This window comes from Necator americanus, chromosome X, assembly GCF_031761385.1.
Source record: "Necator americanus strain Aroian chromosome X, whole genome shotgun sequence".
NCBI classification, from domain to species: domain Eukaryota; kingdom Metazoa; phylum Nematoda; class Chromadorea; order Rhabditida; family Ancylostomatidae; genus Necator; species Necator americanus.
This window is the reverse complement of record NC_087376.1, coordinates 28,012,339-28,035,757: the sequence shown is the minus strand read 5'-3', so window position 1 is coordinate 28,035,757 and position 23,419 is coordinate 28,012,339. Positions and strand designations below refer to the sequence as shown.

Below are 23,419 nucleotides of genomic sequence, written 5' to 3'. Positions count from 1 at the left end.
CTCGCCCTCTTCGAGATTTCCACTTATACCATTTCACGTACAATATTAGTCACGCATCTTCGAAATCTTTTTAAAAAAATGTAGCCCTCTTTTGAAGTGCTGGTTCTCTGAGATTAATTAAAGTAGAGGATTTGCGTTCTTCATCCAGAAAATCACATCATAACAGGTTCATCTTTAGAATATACAGTAGGATATGTACGCTATTTGTGATTTTCTTGCTCTAGAAAAATAGTTTTTACTTCCACATTTTCTTAAATACATGATCTAGTAGATATTAAGTTAAAGTATCGATGCATTAACAATTTATTCCTTTAATTTTAATACTGCAACTTTTTTTCCTATGAGAGGAAAGAATTCACAAGGATGACCATAAATCGTTTTTTCTCTACGTTCTAGATGAATACAAATAAAAATCTAGAGATTTTAATCTCAAGATTTTCATTTGTATGCAACAAATTTAGCGCGTTTTATTGCTGTATGCGCACTTCCTGAATTCCAATATCCCACAAGAATTTCACGAGCCCTTTGAACAATCGTTCGCAACTCTACGTTCTACAGACATTTATTTCTAAGCATCTTCAACTGCAAGCAATATCACTCAATCCTTCTCTACGTTTTCCGGGACGATTGAAATAAAGAATGGAAATGATGTTCATTTAAAGTATTGAGCCATCACCTTTTAACGCTTAACTATTTTTATACAATGATTTTATTCAAATATTCGCATAACACTCGAAACAAATTTAGTCAATCAGGAAAAGACTCGAATTCAACAACAGCGATACAAATAATGCAGAATTACATATATAACTGAACAAGAGCACCGATTCAAATGTGAAGAGTATCAAAAAGACGAATATGAAAAATTTCTCTCAAAAAAATTGGGTATGACAACATGGCGTACATGCGTTGACAAAGGGAAAAAATACAAAAGTGTAGCCGTTACGGCTAAGCGATTATAAGGAGAAGGATTGCGCTATGAAAAATTATTACCCGACAGTAATTCTTTCAATTTGGAATATATCAGGAGAGCTGTAGTCCTTGATTAGATAGGTCCTCTACACTAATTTATGGTTGCAATGAGGTTCTTTGCAAAGTGAGAACACGAAAAACATCAACGGATCTTAACTGATAAGCGCTTCGGATGATTAAGCTATGAGAAGATGGATATTTCAGGAAAATTGTGTGCAAGTTAGTCACAATGCAACAGACCAATTCTTTTAAGACACTAAATCACTATGAATTTGTGAGAAGAATAGTATATCAATGAAGAGCAACTTATAGAATTTTTCTTCTTAAACAATACTAGTTGCAAAATCATTATTCGTTTTGTTAGCTTCAGAACTGCCATTGGAAGAGGTAAGGCTGAAATTGGCAGAGTCATCATTTCGTGAGCAGCCAACCATTTTAACGTTATGACGCACAGTTGTTGATCCGGTGGAGACGGCTCGTAACGGTTTCTGCAGGGTACGATCAGTGAATGAGGACGAATCGTCGCCAATTGTACCATACATCCCTCCTCCACCTCCGCCAGTACCGCCACCTCCCGCACCGGTTCCATTCGTATGCGTACGTCCACCGTAGAGCGGTGTATTGGTTTGTGGAGATCCAGGCGTTGGTGTTTGACCGTCATAATTGCTTGTAGATCCTTGACTGGTCAGCGTAGATGTCGGGGTGAAACATTGCTCCTGTTGGGATGATGAAGCAGAAACAGTCGGCTAAAAAGTGTTAGTGAATGTTGATTAGGTGAGAAAAAGGTGAGCGGACACGTAACACAAAACTAATTAAGTTAGCACGTGCAGTTGGGCGAAAAATTTTGAGGAATTAAATTATATTATAGCGCGAGTGGGAATAGTTGGGAGAATTCTAAGATATATGTCATAAAGACGTATCCATGCCGAACGCATGTACGTGCCAAGATGATAACCAAGGATGTGAGGCACAGAATTATCCACAGTTAGAGATTAAAATACGGATTTTAGATTATGACCACCTTATTGGCGCTCCATAAAAGTTGACTTGGTTGACCGGGTGGCGCTCGTTGTGTCGCCCATTGTGACGGTACGGAACCGTACACTCCACCTTTGTCCGTGGCGTTAAACGATGTGAGTTTGATTGCGGATCGTTGATATGGTGACTGATCTCTGGAATTTCCTTTTTGCTTTCTACTTAAATCAAAACAAACGACTCAAAGCTAACCATCTTCCAGAAAATCCCTTTCAAAACTGTGTAAAAAGACGAATGTTCCCGGACTCTTATGCTCTCTAAATCCTTAAAAATCTACCTGGCTGATGTTGTCATAAGATTTGATCCAATACCATTAACACCGCTTATAGATCCTCGTTCACCCAGAAGCGGACTTTGTCGAACTCCAGAAATAACAGATGGAGAATTCTAAAAAAAGATAAACCATGCTCAAAAATATTTCAAAAACCACACTTCATAAGTTGCGAATAGATAATCAAATATAACAAAATATAAAATTTTGTAGAATTATAAACTTAAAAGGGTTCGAATCGGTTTCACCTGAAAAAAGACCATTAAAAATTAAGGATAAATTACTAGTAAGATTCAGGACGCAAAGTTCTAGTAGATTTTTCCTTTTTTTTAACTTGAAAATCCAGGTTAAAATATGTCATTTTACATGCGCAAGACTTTCTGGACAATTTCACCAATAACGACAGATTTCAGTGAAACGATTCAGGTTTTTAAATTTTTAGCTTTTTGAAAGATCTCCTGAATACTTTTTTGTACGAAAGTGCGAATACGTACTACTGCTGATATAAATTTCAAGAAAAAAATCACATTACGAAAATCTTTAAGAATCGTACCGTCTGTTGTTGTGAATAGTTGCTACTGTTGAGAGTGAGCGAGCTAACCTGTTGACCAGGCGGTATGGGTATTCGTGACTGTAATGAATTGAAAATTATACAGTAAAAATAGTCTTTTATGAGAAAAATAAATATACCTGTGGTGGCATCCTCGCATACGTGCCATAATTACTATAATTGCTCTCGATTTTCCCGTACTGAGGATTATCAGCGCTATCCCTCCTTTGGTATAGTGAATGCTCTTTAGCTTTGTGAATTGAAGCGTAGGCTTCTTGTTGCTTAAAATCAAAAGCATTTTTCTTCTGAGAGTACAATATGTAGACTCTGAAAATTCAGTTAGAATGGTGTTTACCGTTGGCCATTGTCCAGGCGGAATTGTTCGTTGCACAGAGGGTGGATTTCGTTGCAGTGTTGAAGTGTATGTAGCATTCTGGTTTCTCTTAAATATAATATAAATATAAATTAATATAATATAATAAACATGATACAGTATAACATAACTCATTCTCATTACACAGTTCTCAAATTCTCAAATGTTTCTCAAATGCATTGAAAATTTTATATATATATATATATATTTGTTTATTTATTTATTACCTGCAATGTTCCAAAAGTGTTCTGAGTTCTCCCGTCTGGAGGAGAACTGTTACCGCGCATCGTAAGTTGAGCGGTATGTGGAGATGGACCATGTACACTTCGTATTACCTTAATATCAGAAAATATTACTATAATTGTAGTAGGAATTAATGAGTGAGTGAAATCTTATGGGAATACGGAAGAAGATCCGACCGAGTTATAGGTAGCCGAAGAGTCATCGATTGGCCGTTGAATTAGACGTGAAGTTTCTGGCGTATTACTTGAACTCTCTTCGAGTGGAAGTTTTCTGTAATATCTGTACATCCTTCTTACATAGTAATTCTAAAAAATCCAGAGAAAATCCTAAATTTGTTCCCTAATTTTATCAACTACCTCGTGTTCGGACTTCCTTGATTACCATTCGATTTCGACCAATACATTTCTTCCGGTGATTCAAAATGTCCTCGTTGGATATGCCTAAGTAGAGACTGCTTCGCTGCTTGATCATCAGTGACAAACATCTGAATGATATCATATTTCACGTAAATAGCAAACAGCTGTTAAACAAAAGAAAAGTTGAAAATATTAAGGGGAACGTACGTGGTCTCTCTGCATGACAATCAGAGAGTTCTTCAACTGTGACGGGTTCTCATTACCTTTGATGTGGCCGGTCGCTAATCCTTTCTGAAAAATTCTGACCTTAGTTAAATATACGAAAAACGAAGCTTATTCAACATTTCTCTCTAGTAGTTTTGACGCCTATTAGAGAACATGACGGATTCCTAAAACACAAATTTATATATGATAGGACGCGAGCAGTATTTATTTCCTGCTTTGAACTATCCTGAAATACTCGCTGTGCTATTAGGGATATCGCAACACAAAATGGAAATCTTTCGGCCGTACCCGCAATCAACTACTTTTCAGATACAACCATTTTTTATGTATATCCTTCCCGGATAATATCCATAAATTGATAATAACAAGACCTGGGACAAGATTCCACGCATACATCTGTTCGATTTTGCTTTCCAAGTTTTCGAAATTTTTGAATAAATTTTGTTTTTCACATCTCTGGTGTAAGCAGTAAAATCATTTCCAGCGAACAGAATTTTCATTCAAAGAATTACAATATGGGATTTTTGAACGAAAATTACGAAAAATAATACGACGTTGAGATTATCTCATATCGTTCTTGGACATTAATTCTCAAATAACTGCAAATTATAGGATACCACGTAGTGACTTTAGGAACTATCAATGCGGGAAATCATAGCCAGCCCTGCTGATCCAGAAACTTCCCTGAACGCTAAAAAATAGTCCTAGTATAGCTTCAAAATTCATCTATTCGATTTTTTTTCTCGAATTTCATAGGCGCTTGAGTTAATGCAAAACGAAACAGTTTGAATCCACGATCTGCTTGTTCATTTTTGTTGTTGCTTGTTGATTTCAACCTCTCCTTCCTGATTAATCAATTACGAAGCAGAGGTTGAAATTAAAATTTTCGCATAATTTGTGCTCATGGAAACTTCTAAGGCGAATAAATAAGAAGTGTTGTACATTCTGTAACACATTTCATAATTCCATCATATATTAATCGCATGGAATATTTCAGGATTGAAATTAAAGAAGAAGAGAATTTAATTACCTGTAGAGCATAAATCTGGTGCACTTTATGAGCAACGTTGAATGACCATTCTCTCTTCAGAGTCAACATCAACCAAAGCAGTATCCATGTGAACAAATAGACAACATCCACAATTATGCATGTTAAAAGCAGAGGCTTCTCCTCGTGCTGGAATAGAAAATGTGAACAGTGGTGCTCGCTAATACAAGGGATCAAATGAAAATTTCGGCTATCCTGCTCAGTGCTAGATGATCCCAAATGAGATCCAGATTCTAAATGAAAATCGTGCATCTTTAATTGAGCTTGATTTTTATCCGGTAAATTGAAGTCAACATAAAATAGACCTTCCATGTCCGGACTCTTTGCTTCATTCGAAATAAAAAAAATAAAGCATATTACTGTTCAGCATAATATTTGATTAATCAAAAGTGAAAAAAGCTACTTATAATTAAATAATTCAAAGAATCACAAAATCGATTTTACACAAAACTCGTTCGGAATCTTTTCGGAAGTGAAAAAAAAAACTATTTAAAAATCTCACAATTCGTTAGGTGTACGATGTTATAAAAATTGCAACCTAAATGCTGGCGTATGGACACATTTCCTCCTACTTATTTTCTTAACATAATATGTATAGAGTCTTCTATAATAAAATATTTTTAATTACATAAAAATACTCACCTGATAAAGAATCATAAGCGCATATATTGTTGGAGCACGAACGACAACAATCAGTACGAGAAGTACAATGGCAAGGGTATGTGGTGCATATCTGCAATACATTGCAATACATGTAAACACTTTAAACAATGAAAATATGAGAAAAAAAAGCAAAATCTCAAAAAAGAAAGGAAACCTTTATGAACGAACCCATCACAACAAAGTTCCCGATTCGGTGGTCTTGAATAATTTCGCCTCTTATACTCACTGTACTCACTTTGTCCTGCTGAACTACCGGCACGAATATGATTTTTCGCTTGAAAATTCATCACATTCACCTTAAACAGGACTGACCTTCATTGCTTAGAAAAATTGTTGGTTTGTCTTCAAAAATAAACAAAAATGATCACATTTTCGAAATAAAAAAACGACTAAAGATAACTGAGCGGAATCGTCGCTGCGCGCACCGCAATGTTCCTGTTTATTCGTACTTTTCAATAATAATGTTTGCTTTTCCCTCATTCTTACTTACTTCTATGCTTAAATTGCAATCAGTAAGCTTAACGTAAACAATTATAGGTTCTATTACCAAAAATACTATCACAATCTAAGCATGACAATCATATCTGGATTTACTTCATCATAACGCTCTACATTTCAGGTCCTTTGAGAAAAAATTATAAAATTTTAGTAACTACTGTATTTCTAACAGTGAGAACTTCATGTCTATGGAAACTATAATTTCTATAATATTATAAACTTACAAAATACTTGTTGTAGCCATACGAGTATAAAGCGATTGGAGCTGTTGTCATAAGCAATAGAGAACCGATAAATGTTATAATAATAGCGTAAGGATGATAAAATGGCCAATTTCGAGATTGGATCAGATATTGTCCTGAAAAAAATGTATGTAAAACACAACGTGGTCGGAAATTTCAGCGAACAAAAACTATCAAACACAAATATTTGTAATTCTGTAAATTTTATACATTTCAATACTGAAGTCAGCACGATGGATACCCATTGAAATTACTTATCTTATAGATACTACTCGGTTCCTTTTTCTTCCCTGATGGTCAACACAACGAATAATAATCCACATTACTAAGCCGTCAATATTTCGATTAGGAATTACAAGCGAAGCAGGAATTTTTGAACTGAATCCCCGGAACTAAAAGTTAAGCACGACACAAAATTCCAAACGAGCCCTTCTCTTTTCAAAAGTACGGGTCCTTCTCGTTATTTCTGCAAAAAAAAAGAGAAATGTGTTGAGTAGTATACATGGGATGACCTCATAAATAATTCACAATCCTATATCTCTTTCATTCTTCAAAATTAAGGTAGAAAAATTTCGTTTATTTTCTGCAATCATTTTCCATCTTTTTGTAGAATTTCGATGCCTCTCTTCTAGAAATTAATTGTTCCTGAGGAGTATATTCCTCTAGTACCGTTCTGAGCTAATCTATTAAATCCATATTTTTCTGTTCAAACGGTTTTGTAGACTCCAGAATAAATGATAGTCAAATGCTTTCGACATTTTGACATTCTTCGGGAAATAATATTGTTTACCAAGCGAATTTCTCAAGAATTTTCTGAAGTCAGAAAGTAAAGAATGCCGAATATGCTATTTCACCATTTCGATCACAATTTTACAAAAATGATTAGTTTTGAAGGATCGGAGCCTGTAAAACCTTCCAGAAAGTTCAGGAAAAAATTAATCTTGCTAGCTGTTTTCAGAGTTAATGCTTAAAATTTCGAACTGAGGCTAGCATTCTACCCTCTTCCTCTCAGACTCTAATTTATGCAATTGAAAATCTGCATTATTTATGAGGACCCAATAAGATATAGGATCTAATAGCTTTCTCATGGAATTATTCGTTTAATAGTACTCATCAAAAGACTGCTAAAATTATGTTTTCTCCAAAACAGTGGAGTAGAAGTATAGTAACGGTAACGTGTGGTGGTGTGGAATTTAGCTGGAATTTAATTCAAATTGAAAAAGAAATAAACTAATTTCTTCTCTGCTGAGAGAGGTCACTTCACGGTCGATTAAGGTAATTAGCAAATAATTATCAGTTTAGCAGCACAAACCAAAGCTAGTTCGCATACATATTTCTTGCACAACAATTAAAGAGGATGTTTTCGGAAGAAGAACTAGCGAGTCACCTAATCCGACAGGTCGTAGACTGTTGTAATTGGTTTCCTGTATCCGGAATAGTATGCTAAATCCTAAATATCCCCAGATCACAGCAGCGCAATGAATGACCATATGAAACGTGAAAATCAAGCTGAAATAGAACAATACAACAATTCAATTGATCTACGATTTATTTAAATCCAGGAGAAATGTTGAAAGAGTTGTAATTCCTATTACCTGAAGGGCTTCGATACCCGCCAGAATACTGCTGGATAGGCACAAGCGTAAGCGACGAGGGCAGTGAACAAATTCACGAACTCTAATGGAATTCCGAACAGTCGGAAATTCATAAGCACTAAACAAACAAACAATTAAAATAAACAGTAATAACTTCAAACAAAAAAACATTTAAAGATCCATATTACGTAATTAGTTTCTACTGATTCCTGGATGAAATTTGGAGTTTCGACTCAAACTCTATGCTCTGAACCATTTTAGGCTTCTTTCCCGATCTTCACAATTTTCAATTCCAAGCCATCCATTGCTAAGTTTTTTTCTACTTGGTTAAGAAGGAAAAATGAATAAAATTGAGATTTTTTGATAGAACAAATTGAAAATCCTCATTCCCAAAAATGCACTCATGCTTACTTCTTCTTACATCAGTATCCAACTATAGTATCATAACAGTAAGTGTCGAGTATTTCAGGTGAACTCAGTTGTTCTCAAAATAAAAACAAACTACAAGGATAGGCGCATATTATTTAGCTGGTTAAATATGAAAATGGAGTAGTAGCACTACTGAAAAAACAATGTTTTAGATATATGTAACTCCAGAAAATAATCAATAATAATATCTCCTACACATACAAAAATTAGTTTTCTCTAAAAAGTAATTTTATCTTGAAATATGCCCACGAGATAGTCATGATAGAAATACTAGGCATGTAATAAATAAGAATTTAATGGCTGCAATATTTAAAGTTACTATTTAAAACTGAACTGAATTAAAACTACATCTAAAATTATCACTCGAAATTTGATGTGAACAACTTTATATTTTTCAGGATTTTTTTCTTTGAAAATCCTTCCATTTCTAACCTAGTCTGTTTAAACCGAAGTAGCTACTGTCCTTTCCTCTTTTTTTCCCCAAATCTTTGCTATATTCATGTAAAAAGAAGGTTTAGAATTGAATACTTCCAGTAACATTTGAAAACTGACATGGTAACAGATTCGGTGCAAGCGGTGATCCTCGAAGTTCATCCGCTGTGATTTGAAATCCAGTAAGACGTGTTTCGCCCATCGGTAAATTTGTGGCCAGCTGTCGTGCTCGTTGGTACAGAAAGTCCATTTCAGTGTTTAAAAAGTCCCCTAAAATGTATAAAAAAAAGGAATTTCGTTCCAGTGTTGAATTTTCGAACGTTGAAAGTGCAAATGTACGTGAGGAAGCTAGCTGTCCACTAATGTTTTCATGCTAGCATGTGGTTTTCAGCAATGTTTCTCAAATCCATATCTTGCTCGGATACATCAGCATCCCCGAACGCTAGTGCAACTGTGCGAATGAGTGAGTTTCCTCGTTGTCATGATTACCAATTGCGTTTTGCATGTGTGTGTGCCTCGTGAACGCTTTAAATGGATTTGAATAGCTGTCCTAATGAACTTATCACCATAGATGTGGTATTAAATATATCGATATTAGACTTTTCAGCCGGAAAAATGATCAACTCTTTATATTTTGACCGAGAATTAGATGCAAAAATCAGCAAGGGGGTGAATAGCGACGATTGAAAGAAGCGTGATGCAGTCTCGGGAAGCGCATAAATCAGCCTGGCAGTTCCGCCATCGAAATGAATCTTCAAACGGACTAAATTCTCCTCGAGCGAGAAAAAAATCACCATACGTCGTGCTAATAAATAAAAAGTGCAACTGAGAAAAAAATAACAGCTCTGATCGTTTATAAGAGTTTTACGATATTGCCGGGCTTCGTGTAACCTGCGCCTATGTAGTATTTCACTTTTCGTGGCGAAATGACGGATAAACACTGGATGTCGGGAAATGTGTGTGCCGTGGGTGAATGGTGCGATTTTGTACTTTAAAACTGATTCCCTTTGAAGGCGTGCGTCATCTGGCATTAAGTGCTGGAGAAGCGGCTCTTCGTGCGGCAGCGCTTCGACGACGACGTTACGCTATATATCACTTGTGCAAAAGGGCATCCTTTCTTCTTCTTCTTCCACGTCGTTTTTAAGTGTCGTCAATACTACTACTAGCCGGGCAGCTGCTATGCGATTCAATGTGAATGCGCCCGTAATTTCTCAACAACCGCTAAATGAATTCTAACTAGCTTTTACGGACAACGAAACCGGCTAGTCGATGAGGCACTTTTAAAGCGGAATTTTTACATGGACATGGATTAAGAGACAATTTTCACAGATGGAGGCGAAGAAGTGGAGAAGGACTAGAGCCAACGTTCTTCATCTTCTCCATTAAGCAGCTAATCATCTTATAAAGTACAAGAGAAAAATCAAAAAAAAAGTATATATTTAATCTTATTAGCATGGTAAATAGTAGCGAGTAATGGCGCACTATTAAGAATCATTCCAAAAAGGATTTTCAGTCTGATTCTTTTCGAAATAAATCGAAATCTCTGCAAAAGATCAACCAACCTCAAATTCGGATAGCAACACCTATTTATGCTACATATATTTAGATATATTTACTGCTATATATATATATATATATATATTTAGATTCTACATTTATGCTTATATTCTACATAAACTTTTACTATACCAACAATATAGGATCACCAATGTATGCATATGGAGAATAGACGCCTTAGCTTAGGTTGAAGAAAAGTTCGAAAACTGACTTTGATAACAAATCAAGTTGTCAGTTGGTTTTCCTTAAAAAAAAATTAAGATTCACCGCATAGATCCAGAAAAATGACAGCGTAACTCTACGAAAGCAAAAAAGAAAACTTAAAAATTATGTACTGAAAAGGTTATGAAGGGGGCGACTATCATGAGATTGCATTTCATGTACTCTGGAAGTGATGTGCGGTTTAAGGCTTCCATAAAGCAGAACGTTGTGGAATACTTTTAATTAATCTAAATATTCTATCAACTACACTGCATACTATACTAAAAATTTCTCTCACTTTTGTCCAAATTTTTATTATCGGTATTCGGCAAAAATCTGCTGCAATTGAAAGCTACGGTGGATTCCATAGCGTTATCACCTAACATGGCGAACGAATGGAATATGTAGAGCAAGTATGTTTGCTATTCATACTTCTTACTTGTAATAGGGAAAGTTTTCCGTGTACGTAGTGTCCATAAAACTTAAAATTGTGGGTGAAGCTATTGCAATTATAGTGTAAAATTTGTTTCACCTGCGTGGATTCTAAAGTGAGTCAATTTTTTCTAATAGTTACTCAGGATAGTTTACAGTTAAGGCCTTAAATCTTGTCGAAAACCAAAGCATCCTTACGTGGATGCCACATTCGAAAGGGCATTTATGTCCGCAGATGTGCGACATCTGCTCATTACATAATGTAAACATGACCCATGCTCTCAACGAATGCGCATCCTTCAGCAGCACAGCAGATCCCCCTCCTCACCTCCTCACACACTCATTCACCTCTGTCGAAGTCATCGGTCTCTGCCATCGTTCCCAAATAACGTTTCAAGAAAGAGGAACTCGTACTCGAACAAAATGAATAGGCGTTTTTTCTTTAGTCCGTGCAACAAACATTTCTCAGAAATCCCTAATTTCATTTCGCTCTCCTCCAACGAACTGCAGTAATTGGCATTTGGCCAAAGAATGCTGCTTCTGCGCAGGAAATGTATCAGCGCTCACGAACGAACGAATGTTTTTATCTTTGAGGTGAATGACGGTGAGAGGTTGGCCGACGGGCGCCGGCAAATGAGCTGCGTACTGCAGTCGGAATCCAGGAGGAACCGATTACATGTTAGCGAATTACCTCTCCAATCCTCTATACTACTGCTAATGCATTCCTGTGCACGGGGAACAATGCGACTGCCCTCCAATGTGCCTAATTTCCATGCCATGCATAATGAAGTCGGTAACTATTAACTGCCGATGGTATGGCTCACGCTAGGCATTATTAGATATCTATTCTCATCAGATCTCAGGTATTAGTGCTAACAAACCGGAATTCACAAATCCATGACGGTAGAGTTGAGAAATCATGAACTGTTGAGCGATTAGTTGGCAGAGTGCGGTAATAACATGGATTTGTTGGGGCATCGGTGGACTATGCTGCCAACAAGACTTGATTCCATGAAGACATCCTGAAAAAAAAAACAAAGAAATCCTTGCTGGATAGCTCGAAAAACATGTTAACAATTATAAAATTAAGTTACATAATTATAAAATACAAAATCAGTTTTATTTCTATCTTCATACCATGTTTTGATTTTCTTCTAATATGTTCTTATTTCATTAGACATTTCTTTTATTTTATAGATGCTTTCGTTGAAAATATAATAAATAATGATAATGATAAAGGAAAGAATAAAGAACAATCTCGGAAAGAATGTTAGCATTAGATAGTCTATATTTTTATATATAACTTTATTAATTTCTTAAATAATTTATTCGCAGATAAGCCGAAAGAAAAAAGTTTGCTGTCTGCTCTATGTCGCACACATCAAGAATAGCTAGTAAATATTTGCAGAAACTGTTGGAATGATGTTAACTTTGGAAAATTCTATTTACATACATATCTGTGCCAGGTATAAGACTGGTCTATTAAACTAAATGAATTGTGTGGGCCGAAAACGCAGAAAAAATACATTTGACCAAGTACAATCAATCATTAGAAACCAAGTGTAACAAGTGGAAAGAAAGGTCTCACAGAAAATATCAAATGGAAATATGTGCGAGTGCACAAAATACCGAGAAACATACAATACCTGCACATCATTTTCTGGAGAAAGAAAGAATGGGGGAATTCGAACAAGAATTCTAACATAAAACTGCATGAACATTTAAAATATAAAACGATTTCAAAAAAGTGGACAGGTGTCGCTAACGTTTTTTTTTATTCCAGGTGAACTAGTAACTTTTCTTTTGTAAATCTGTCAAGGGGATGTGATTTGAGGCAACAAGATACGACAGCAGTTTAAAAAAGTCTGGAAATGTTTCCTGCAGAGATATCGATCTCCAAATGCTGGATCAGTACACTTTTCGATAATATCAGCCATGGAGTGAGTTGTACTCAGAGATCGTTTAACCTAGTAGTGAAGCGTCCATCTAAGAATTTCTAACAATTGAAATGCTGATGTTCGTGGATGTTTCCGGATCCAGCACAAGAATACCTTGAAAGGGTTGAAGCAACATAAACGTTGAGTTTGTCGTTATTCATTTTAGAAAAAAAAAATTCATTGAAATACTATCCTACACTACAACCTTGAACTGTGTAAATCTTAACAAGTTAGGAATTTGGATAGTCTCCTGATTAGCGGTGGAAAATTTTCTGAGCAATAATTGTAATTTTCCAAGCAATATAACGTGAAGCATTTGCTCTCTTCCATTAAATCACCTTACGCGCAAATTATGGATTCTGCAACTGCAGTTCGTGGATATCTTGCCAAATGTAATTTCGTCGTGTGTGGCAGCGGTTTCACTGCGTTTGCATATTTCTCGAGGGTAATAATGCCTGTATGCGAGGAGCGAGTTGAGCCCCTCGGGGCTCAATAATTAGGATTTTAATCTCTTGCGCGTTGGACGTATGTGCATGTGTCCTTTCTATCCCACCGAATATACGGTTAGAGTTCATTACTCTACTTCTGGTACTGGTAATATTGTTGTACCGAAGCCTTGCGACTTCGGCTCAGAAGAATTGTAAGCGTTTAATTGACATAAGAACATAGGTAAATGTGCGCAAGTACTGTCAATATTTACCTGCTTTTTCACCTTTTCGATTACGAGAAACCTCAATGATTCGATCCTCTCTGTCCGCAAGTTTCTCGTTATCTCCAGCAATATTGCCGGATTTAAAAAATCCGAACGAGAAGAATAATAATGAAAGTGGAATACAAGCAGCATAGAGAGTAATGTATACAGTGAGCCAAGTATGAGGGTAACCACCAGTTGGCCATTTCATTTCCGTGTACAACTTATACCTGAATTAGAACTTTTCTTGAAATGAGTTCCAGGAAAAATTATTTTTTTCTTTACTTAAGATAACCTTATGGAGTTTTCAATTAGAACAATGAGATGAAAAAAAAAGAAAATTTCTGTAAAAGAAAACTACTTTGGTGGTAATACTGTACAAAAACGGTAGAAGATAACTGAAGTGAGAACAGTCGGACAATGAGTATTGAAAAATACATATGCTTCTAGTCTATCTCACTGGAACTGACCTGGAGTCGGAATTCTACACTTCTTTTTTCTGAAAGATGGATCAGTCTAATCGATTCTAATGTGGTGGTAAAATCTGACACGTCAGTTCAAAAGTTTTTTCTATGCACATAGGCAAACAACCAAGTGCAAAATTCGATACTTTTGGAGCCTTATCGAAAAAAAAATGTGATGCGAAAAGTAGATTGTTTAATCAAAAAAGTCCAATGCTTCGGAAAAAATGACTTTCTAAAGTTATCCATTAAAAAAGTGCTGGATGAGGGGAGTTTGGTTACGAATGAATTGAATGTGTTTAATATATAACAAAAATAATTTGCTTTCCAAAACCTAGGAGGTACACGTACCTTTCAAATCCTAAGTAGAGCAAGTAGCTTTGGATGCATAAAACAAGTATAGTGTACCAAATGGAGCAGATTTGATTCAATCGTGCACGAAATGTGCATCCCATTGTTGAAAATGAGTACAGCTAGCGTCTCCCTCTATGGATTTATGAAACTATCGTTGCAAATGGAAATGACAGCAATCCAGGTACCAGTCACATCTGGCGCACACGGTGATCTGAAATGGCTGGTTAGTTGTCAAAACAGCTCTCGGATTATGTACATAGGTGAAATCGGAAAAGAAAAATGCAGGGGGTAGAACGGTGAGTGAAGCTTGCCGATCTAGAAATTTGACAAATTATTGAAAGCGAAAAACGACAACAAGTATAGTTCCGGTAAAGCGACGAAAATGACGTTATTAATGAAAAAAAAACAATTTAAAGGAAAAATACTGAGACCAATTACAAGTTCTTACGATAAAAATGTAGAGCATTGAAGTTTTGGATAGACGTTAGTGAACGAAGAGGAACGTTTGCGTTTGCTTAATATTCAAATCAGTATTTAATTAGCTGCAGCGAAAAAAAATGCAGTGAGATCCCAAAAAAAATAAAAATGTTTTTCATAAAATTATTTCTGCCCTGCCCACAGCCAATAGGCTGTTAGAGCTAATATTCGCACCTATCATGTCTGTAGACCTACCGTGCCGATATTATTTTCCCGATTGTTCTGTCGATCGATATTGAGGAAAAGAGTAAATTTTGCACAGAGACATGCAACGAAATGCATGAACTATCGTGTGGAACTCGTGAATTATCTCTGCAATCATTGGAAACCTCATCTTTTTGAGATTATATCCAAACTAGAGGAAAATCAGTAAAAATGGATAAAAGGTAGTAAAATCCTGAATGCTTGAAATAGCGTTTTAGTGGGGCTACAGGACAAAAAGTACATCTGTCGTCTTTGTTTTTCAAACTCTAATTACGTCGTACAGCACCTTTGTCTAAGTACACATCTTGGTTTTTAGCAACCGTAACTATTCATTAGTAATCATTCTTGAGAAGACTAAATTGCTATAAAATTGCAAACATGTGGAAAGGTGTGAGAGAAGTCCCTTTTTTAAAAAAAAAAAATTTAAAAAACCGAAGAAACAAATGAACAAGTAACAAAACATCGAAAGAAAGTACAAGTGAGTTAATAGAAAAAAATGAAAAAAATGTGGAACTAAAGCGAAGATGTGGAGAGAACTTCCGCCTCCGTAATCATTAGATGTCGAATTGAACGAGACTCGAAAAGAAAATGTATTCCCCAGCCACGATTACCACCTCATAAGAGAGACAATGAGAAAATTATTGCATGATGGAGGTTAGAGGAATAAAATCCATGGTAGAATGCGAATGTTGTCCTCTGAGACTACACTGCATTGGCGTCTCAACCGAGGAAAAATAAGGAAAAAAACAGCAAGGCGACATGAATGAAACACATGTGGTGGAATGAATGATAGATGCTCTTTAGTGTGGCGACGATGGGGGGAGGGGGAGGGGGCTCTTGGGGTGCAAGTGAGTGTGGTGAGGTGAGGGCGTGGATGAATAATGCGACTAAGCAAGCTACGTGTTAATCAATGTCCGGCTGTGGGGTCGTCGTGAGGCGGACGGACCGACGACGGACGGACGGACGGACGGACCGATACACCGACCGACCCACCGACGAGGCTCCTTAGCCGCTTTTCGACCCCTCTGCCGCTCATCCACGGAGAGGCATCGTCAACGCGCTCGTCGCTATCATCATCCCGGAACGGTTCTGCTGACCTCTTATTGCCACAAGTGTTTCTCATCACCTCATCCACGCATCCCAACAACCACTTTACACGCTACATTGGCAATACTCAATTCTTACGCAACATAGACGCAATAATCTGGTCTTGGCCTAATCATCTCCAGTTTCAGCTGTTGCTACAAGCTTCAATGATTTTTTTTGGCTCTTTCACTAGAAAGAACTTTACAACATATATAATTATATATTCTATGCATTTGTTATTCTCTCCAGAAGTTCTCTATGTATTTGGATTTTTCTAGAAAGTTCGAATAGTCGAGATTTTACCCTTCTGTCAAGTTTTTGTCGCAGAAAACCAAAGATTACTTTTCTGTTGGTAATTCGAGAACATAAGGAAAAGTGCTAAGAAAAAAGTGTTAAATTTCATATAAAAACTCTTTCGTACGTAAATCACAGGAGTGTCTTCCAAAAAGGAACTACATCTAGGAAATAAGTAAAAAGGGATACAAAAAGAGAAAAAGAAGAAAAGGACTTGGATAAAAACTAACGCAAACTAACGTTATAGGATGGAGTTTAAACAGTTTACGCAAACATTTGCGAAATTCAGTCTTTTTTTTTAGCATCTCAAATTTTTTATATGATTGGTATGGCAAAAGGTAAATTTAAATGAAAATTCATTTTTAAAAAAATGGAAATTTTGCTTGAAATCTGAGCGTTCTTTTGCATTTTAGAAGCGAATCATTGCTTTGAATTACCATACGGTTTGGAATTCCAGAGTCATCCTAATGTAGGAGAATTTGAAGTTTTTCTTCTGAAATTACCCTGAAAACTACGCAAATCTTGAAACGTTATTCACATTTGTTTAGCTTAAAGAATGAGCGCATTTATTTTTAGTCTTATTGCTCAGGAATGCACATGATTCGGAAAAACTTCACATATTTATCAAATATGAATGTAGAAATTGAGGCCACAATGCTATAGATGCTCGGAGACATCTTCTATTTAGTAATAGAGAACCGAAGAAGGAAGAGAGGAAATGCAAAATTTCTAGGATTGCTAGAAATATGGAACAAAATCATTTTTATTCTGTTCATTGAACAATGAATGGTAATCAATGAAAATACGTCATTAGTTTTATGAAAGCTGTGCACTCAATTAGCTGCACTCCATCCAGCAATTTATATGGGCGAAGAGATATCCTAAACTTCCAGGGGATATCCGTTTATACGAATGAATGTAATTTCAAAAATAACCCATATATATTAGACAATTTCACTCCGTCTAATGTGATGAAACAACTTTTTAAAAATTCGCGCTAAATTCTCGTTTTAAAATTTCATAAGTTGTATTTTTTGAGGTGAATAAGCACATCTAAATCAACCTATTTCTCGAAGCAAAATATACAGAGAGCGAAATAAAATGAGATGTGAGTTTGAATTGAGTTCGGAGATAGGAACTCGGACTTCAAATTCCAATATTGTTCGAGTTTGTCGCGGATTTGTGGATTAGGCGTGTAGTGATGTCGCGTCGGACAATGGCGCCAATTATATTGTGGTGTGTAAAACAAAAGCGCTAGGCGCGAGGTCACCAACGCACTTGTTGTGTTGTGGATTGGCGTGGAAAGTCGATGTTCGTCGCTAATCGCGTTCACCAAGGACAAAACGTTCGAATCGGGCAGCATAGCACGTGATCTAGCTGCTTAGCAAATATTCAAAAATCGGTGATGAGGAGGAAAAAGCAGAGAGAAGCAAAAATACGTATATTTTCAGAATTCGTTGGGGATGAATGGAACTCATAGAGGACATGCTATATCGCATCCAAAAACGCAGACAAATAGCTGTAATTATGTATAGCACCTGAATGCACCTGCGATGTAAGAACGTTTACATACGAAGGAGGACTGAGTCATGACATCGGCTGTACAGTCAAAGCATCCAGAATTGAAAACAAATGCTATGAAATGTCAAGTACGAAGAAATAGGGGAAAAAGGTCAGAGTTGAACCGGCAAAGCATTGAGGAATTTAGGCGAGAGTCTCTGAGGAATCGCTTTGCGACCACACTGGATTACGTTTTCGCGAAACATCACCAGTGCAAACACACAGTTGGCCTCAATGAGTCCAGTAAAAATCAAAGTGTTACAAGTTCTGCTCACTTTTTCACTTATTTGAAGTGTTCACCAACGAACAGGAAAATTCGATACAGACAATTGTTCCGAGTACCTTTATAAAAATAACTTTATATAACTTTTATAGAAAAATACTACGAATATTAGTGTAGATATAAATGCGAATATAAACGTAAGCCGCAGGAAAAACGTAGATTAACGAAATTTCCTTGACTGAAAAAATAAAGAATACTGGGTTACATAATATGTAGGAGATTTGTTAAAATTTTGTCAGCACGACCGCGTATTAGCTCTAACTAAAAGAAAATTTTGATGTGAACTGCTCATCCTTTCTATGCTGTCTTTAAACAAAGTGACTAAGCCAACAGGGAGCCAATAAAATGGAGTTTTAAATTGAAAAATGCTTTCGAGACGTCTAAGAGTTCAAGAAAGGATCTACAAATACTGAATATTAGTATAATAAAGCGTGAAAACTTACTACAATACTAAAACAATAAATAATATAAACTTTTTCGAAAACATTTACTTCGCAACTGATTTCTAGACATGCTGGCACTCTTGCCCGAATCAAATAGAAGGTTGTAGTTTTATAATATTCTAATTCTAATATTGGAAGAAATATATATATATATATATATATATATATATATAATGCAAACACGGAAAACTAGTTGCTGAGTGAGAAAATCCAGAACGCCTATCTTCTGCTGCTTCGTGCTCTCGATTAGTCGAAAATACTGTCGAAATGTCTAGGTTTAACAAAGTAAGACGTTGCGAGGAAAGTGAGCGAAGCGGCTGTATCCGTTAAAGTTTTTCCATGATTTTCTGGCATGTCAACAGTGTGACAGCAATCCGAAACTGCGCATCCTAACTTCTCAAATTACCAAAAGATAAGAGATTCTTTATTGAAAGCACATAACATCAAGATAATATGCTAACAATAGGTGAGGAAAAAACGAGATATCCGAGTCGGTGAAGAAGAAGAGCATAGTTCGGAGCATAAGTTGGTGGGTGTGGCGAGATTTTCGGATGAAGAACGCAAAGAAAAAGCTAAGCTTCGATAGGAGGATACATGATGATGGTGAGTGAGTGGATCGCCAGTGCAATTGTTACTACGGCTACGGGCTACGAAACATACGACACCATTTCATTCAACCAGATGATACAAATCAAACGTCAGTTCCATAGAAAATCTCTCCTAGAAAGTGGTGGAACTAGCTCTCTCCGTTGTTTCACCCCAGTATAGGAAAAAATTTTAATTCATCAAATACTTTTCGATCTAAAGTGATAGAAAAAGAACTGGTTATACTGCGATAGCAGATGAAAACGCAATGCGATCAGCAACAAGTAGTGTCATCTTGGAAAATCGTCTCTCTCGCTTTCAAAATGACAAAATACATTATATCAAAGGAAATTTTCCATACATTTCCAACATAAAGAGAGATTTTTCCACTACACAACAGGATGGACAACTAACATAAACATTTTTAGTTTATTATTTTTCCTCAAATGTCCTCATCGTATCGTTCAACTATAGACGATAGAATGACAATTGTGGTCACTAGCAACTGAACTTTGTACATCCGCATGTGCTGAAAGGGATTTTCCACGTTTCTTGGAATCTTTGAGAGAGCTCAACTCCTAAAGAAATACATGCTCGAGCTGTCCAGTTTTTCCTCCACGTATCCAGTTCAAGATTGTTCACTGTTGAACAAAAGAATATCCGACAGCCCCGAGCAAATTATTTGTTCCACAATCCTTTGCAGAGTCATTCAAAATCACTACTTAGCTCAAAAACGCAAACTTTTCAAACGTAGTCAGATTAACTACTTCAAAACATTAATAGCATCATAAATAGCAAAAGTTTCCCTAGCAGCGAGCACAACTCCACGGCATGGAATGAATTAGTTAGCATATTTTAGGAAGAAAAAAATTTAACAGAAAATATGTAGACAGAATCCTGAGAGTTCCCTCGAGGGATCCAGAAGCCTACTACAATTCTCCGCAGATGATCTATTCCATTAATTGGAATTTTCTTCACCTATCTCCGCCAAAATCCTGGATGGCGCAAATATCTTGGACACTTCCCACATGAGATCAACGTGGTGTCCAATTTCAGATTTTTTCCTTCGAGAGCTAGAAATCTCACGTTTTCCTCATTGTTCAATGAAAACCCTCACAAACGGGATTTAAACAGAATGTTCACATTTTAAGTAGAGGTGCAGGTAATTGAAATTTTAACTGAAATAGTGTGCCGATAAATATTGGCGCCCATTCAATCGAAAATGCAAAGTTGGGGGATGAAAAAGAACAAATTAAAGAAAAGTACAAACTGTAAAATGAGTAAAAACGAGGGAATCTAATTTATCTGCTAAGCGCGCATACATCTCGAAATGACTCCGCTGCCAAAACAATCCGAAAAAAAAAATCTAATGAAGAACTGATGCTTGCTGGGGATATCCGTCTGCTGTTTATTGACATAGCTAAAAATATCTAGTTGAGGATTATTGACAAAAATTCCACGTGTCACTGGCAAAGCAAAGGTTTTGTCACACATTGATAATCCTCAAGCGTCCAGATGGTTCAACGAACGTGGAATTATGAACGGATTTGGGCTCGCTCCAGAATATTAGCGTAACGAGTAACGCGAGTCGCGGAGTAGTGATGCTGTTATTTTCAAGTTCATTAGCATTTCTCAACAGGACCGCTCACCTATTCTGTTAAATCACGTGCGTGCAAGTGATCGCATGCACGTCTCGAAGCGACTAAATTGCCTAGACAACCGTAAATAAGACGTGAAAAAAGCCCATCACCCAGCAAATGCATGTTTCGGCCGCAAAAGTGCACCATGCATGAAATGCGCACTTTCTGAAGCAGAAGCGAAGAGGATAATGATGCAAAAAGAGCACTCTTGAGTTAGGGTCAACTAGACGTAAGGCACTGAGGTCGGGACGTTTTTACAGACAAGAATGAACGCGAAAGAGCATCACGGATCCGCGGTTGCCCATGCTAGAACGGGGCCGAATCTGCTGTTACGTAATTTGTCGACAAAAAGATGCACTGATTTCAAAGGTGTTTTTCCACGACAAGATTTGAATTATGGGTGATTTTTGCAACAAAGGTCCAAAATTCGACAACGAAATAATGGAAAAGTCGTGAGTTTTCTAGTTACCCTGCCATTTTTTATCGAAAACTCACGAAAATGGATTAAAATAACAAAGATCCTTCCACTTCATCATAGTAATAACTAGTTAACAAGCAGTCAACTCCGGGAAGGAACATCCGACAAATATTTGGTATGTAATTCTTTTGGTTCTTCGGGCTGATCTTAGGATATGCTTTTTTTGTCTTTCAAACTTAAGTACAAACTTCGTTATCCTTATTTTCGTTGACAACTTGATTTTATGTTCGCCGACAGAAGAAAACAACACCAACTCCTCCAGGTGCATATCCTACAATTAGGACTTTGACCCCGACTCATTCAGGATTTCGAAACTCAGAATAAATCAGCCATGCCTACTACAACAGACTCTTTCTCCTATGCCCCAACCTAATGGAAGAGTAGGAAAAATTCCTAGAAAGTATATTCTAAGAGAATCCATGAATGTCTGGTTTGATCGAGCATTAAGATGAATGTCCGGTAGGACAAAACTTAGATTAGGGGGAACTGAGGTCATACCTTGAATTCTTCGAAGCGATTCTGGAATAGAATTGTAACAAAGACAACAAACAAAAATATAACGGTTGCACTTCTATAAAAATATTATAAGATTGGTGCCAGCCAGCGGAACAGCAGTCGCTAATCAAATTTGAAGCGTTGAGCATTTCCAAGGGAACGAATTATACCAACACTGTTTAAATTGTAAAATCAGCTGTATTTTGAAGAAATCTGACATGAAATACTGCAAGATTATCTAAGAAACTATCCCTTTCAGGAGATTTTCTCTAGTTAACCTTCATTTCTTGGATATGATTCATAACTACTGCGACTTAATCATTAATTTCAGCTCTTACAACGGAACCGTATAGATATCATCATCGGAAGAAAAATTGTTTACATTTATCGGAATCACGTGGAAAAAGCACAGAGATGGAAGAACTGATGAGTGATGCGATTACAGGGAAAAACCCCCATTTACCACCGTGTCCTAAACGTCAGGGGCAGCAAGTACATACCGAATGGAAAATATGTCGGAGAACACCTATGCATAGAAATAGCATGAGATTTTAAAAAATGTCTTGAAGGTTCCAAAATCGTCATAATTCCAAGTGTTCTCAATCCCAAAACAATGTTGGTCACAAACATGGATGGAGTTTACCTCGAGAAAACGAGTTCATAACACTTCTCTCTTTCCCCACATACTGTGTATGTAAGGTAAAGAAAAAGAACAAGATCACTAAGAAGTGGAAGACGAGAAGCTACGAGAGAATAACAACTGGGAGACGGAGAAGGGAAGAAATGAGGTTCTGACCGACCGGAAGCCACACGGCGAGTGACCGCTTGTCCTATCGATTTGCTGCCCTCGGCCGACGTCTTCCATTATGTGTCCAGCGGCGGTAATTCACTTAAGAAATCTGCAACCAACACATCATACGTTTAACGTGGATCTTATTTTATGATATTCAACCAACAAAACGGAATATATGGATTGGCTGGGACAAAGGAAAAAAAGTACGCCATACATGCTGCGTGCAGCGCATCACAGGGCATCCGTTGTATTTTGCGATGGAGAACTTCCATGCCATGCGTAGTCAGTTTCTCTTATTCCAGCAATCGACTGCGTTTTTAAAAAGGAAAGAATTCTGTGGGACTTTTTAAAAATATTTGCCTTTATCACTAAAACGTGCCTCAAAAGGAATCGGTTATTTTCATCCTTTTTTTTGTCAGTCACTCATTTTGCTTGAGTTTTGGTGAATTGTACTCAAACATGGAATACATAGTCCATGAAATAAACAAACAAATATGGAATTTTATAGTCATTAGT

General features: G+C 36.7%; 1 protein-coding gene across 1 annotated transcript; it reads right to left on the bottom strand.

The window, feature by feature from the left end:
- Positions 1-1,338: 1,338 nt before the first annotated feature.
- Positions 1,339-14,666, bottom strand: RB195_025732 (uncharacterized protein; the record flags this gene model as incomplete). The annotated part of the gene is made up of 21 exons (XM_064213997.1): positions 1,339-1,365; positions 1,425-1,718; positions 1,994-2,144; positions 2,285-2,394; positions 2,832-2,909; positions 2,969-3,109; positions 3,184-3,270; positions 3,429-3,536; positions 3,621-3,714; positions 3,801-3,928; positions 4,008-4,091; positions 5,056-5,202; positions 5,716-5,806; positions 5,905-6,032; positions 6,459-6,592; positions 7,864-7,985; positions 8,072-8,189; positions 9,053-9,202; positions 12,004-12,144; positions 13,760-13,980; positions 14,563-14,666. 21 exons carry the CDS (start codon positions 14,664-14,666, stop codon positions 1,339-1,341), a joined length of 2,658 nt encoding a protein of 885 aa, XP_064069878.1.
- Between the last annotated feature and the right edge of the window lie 8,753 nt (positions 14,667-23,419).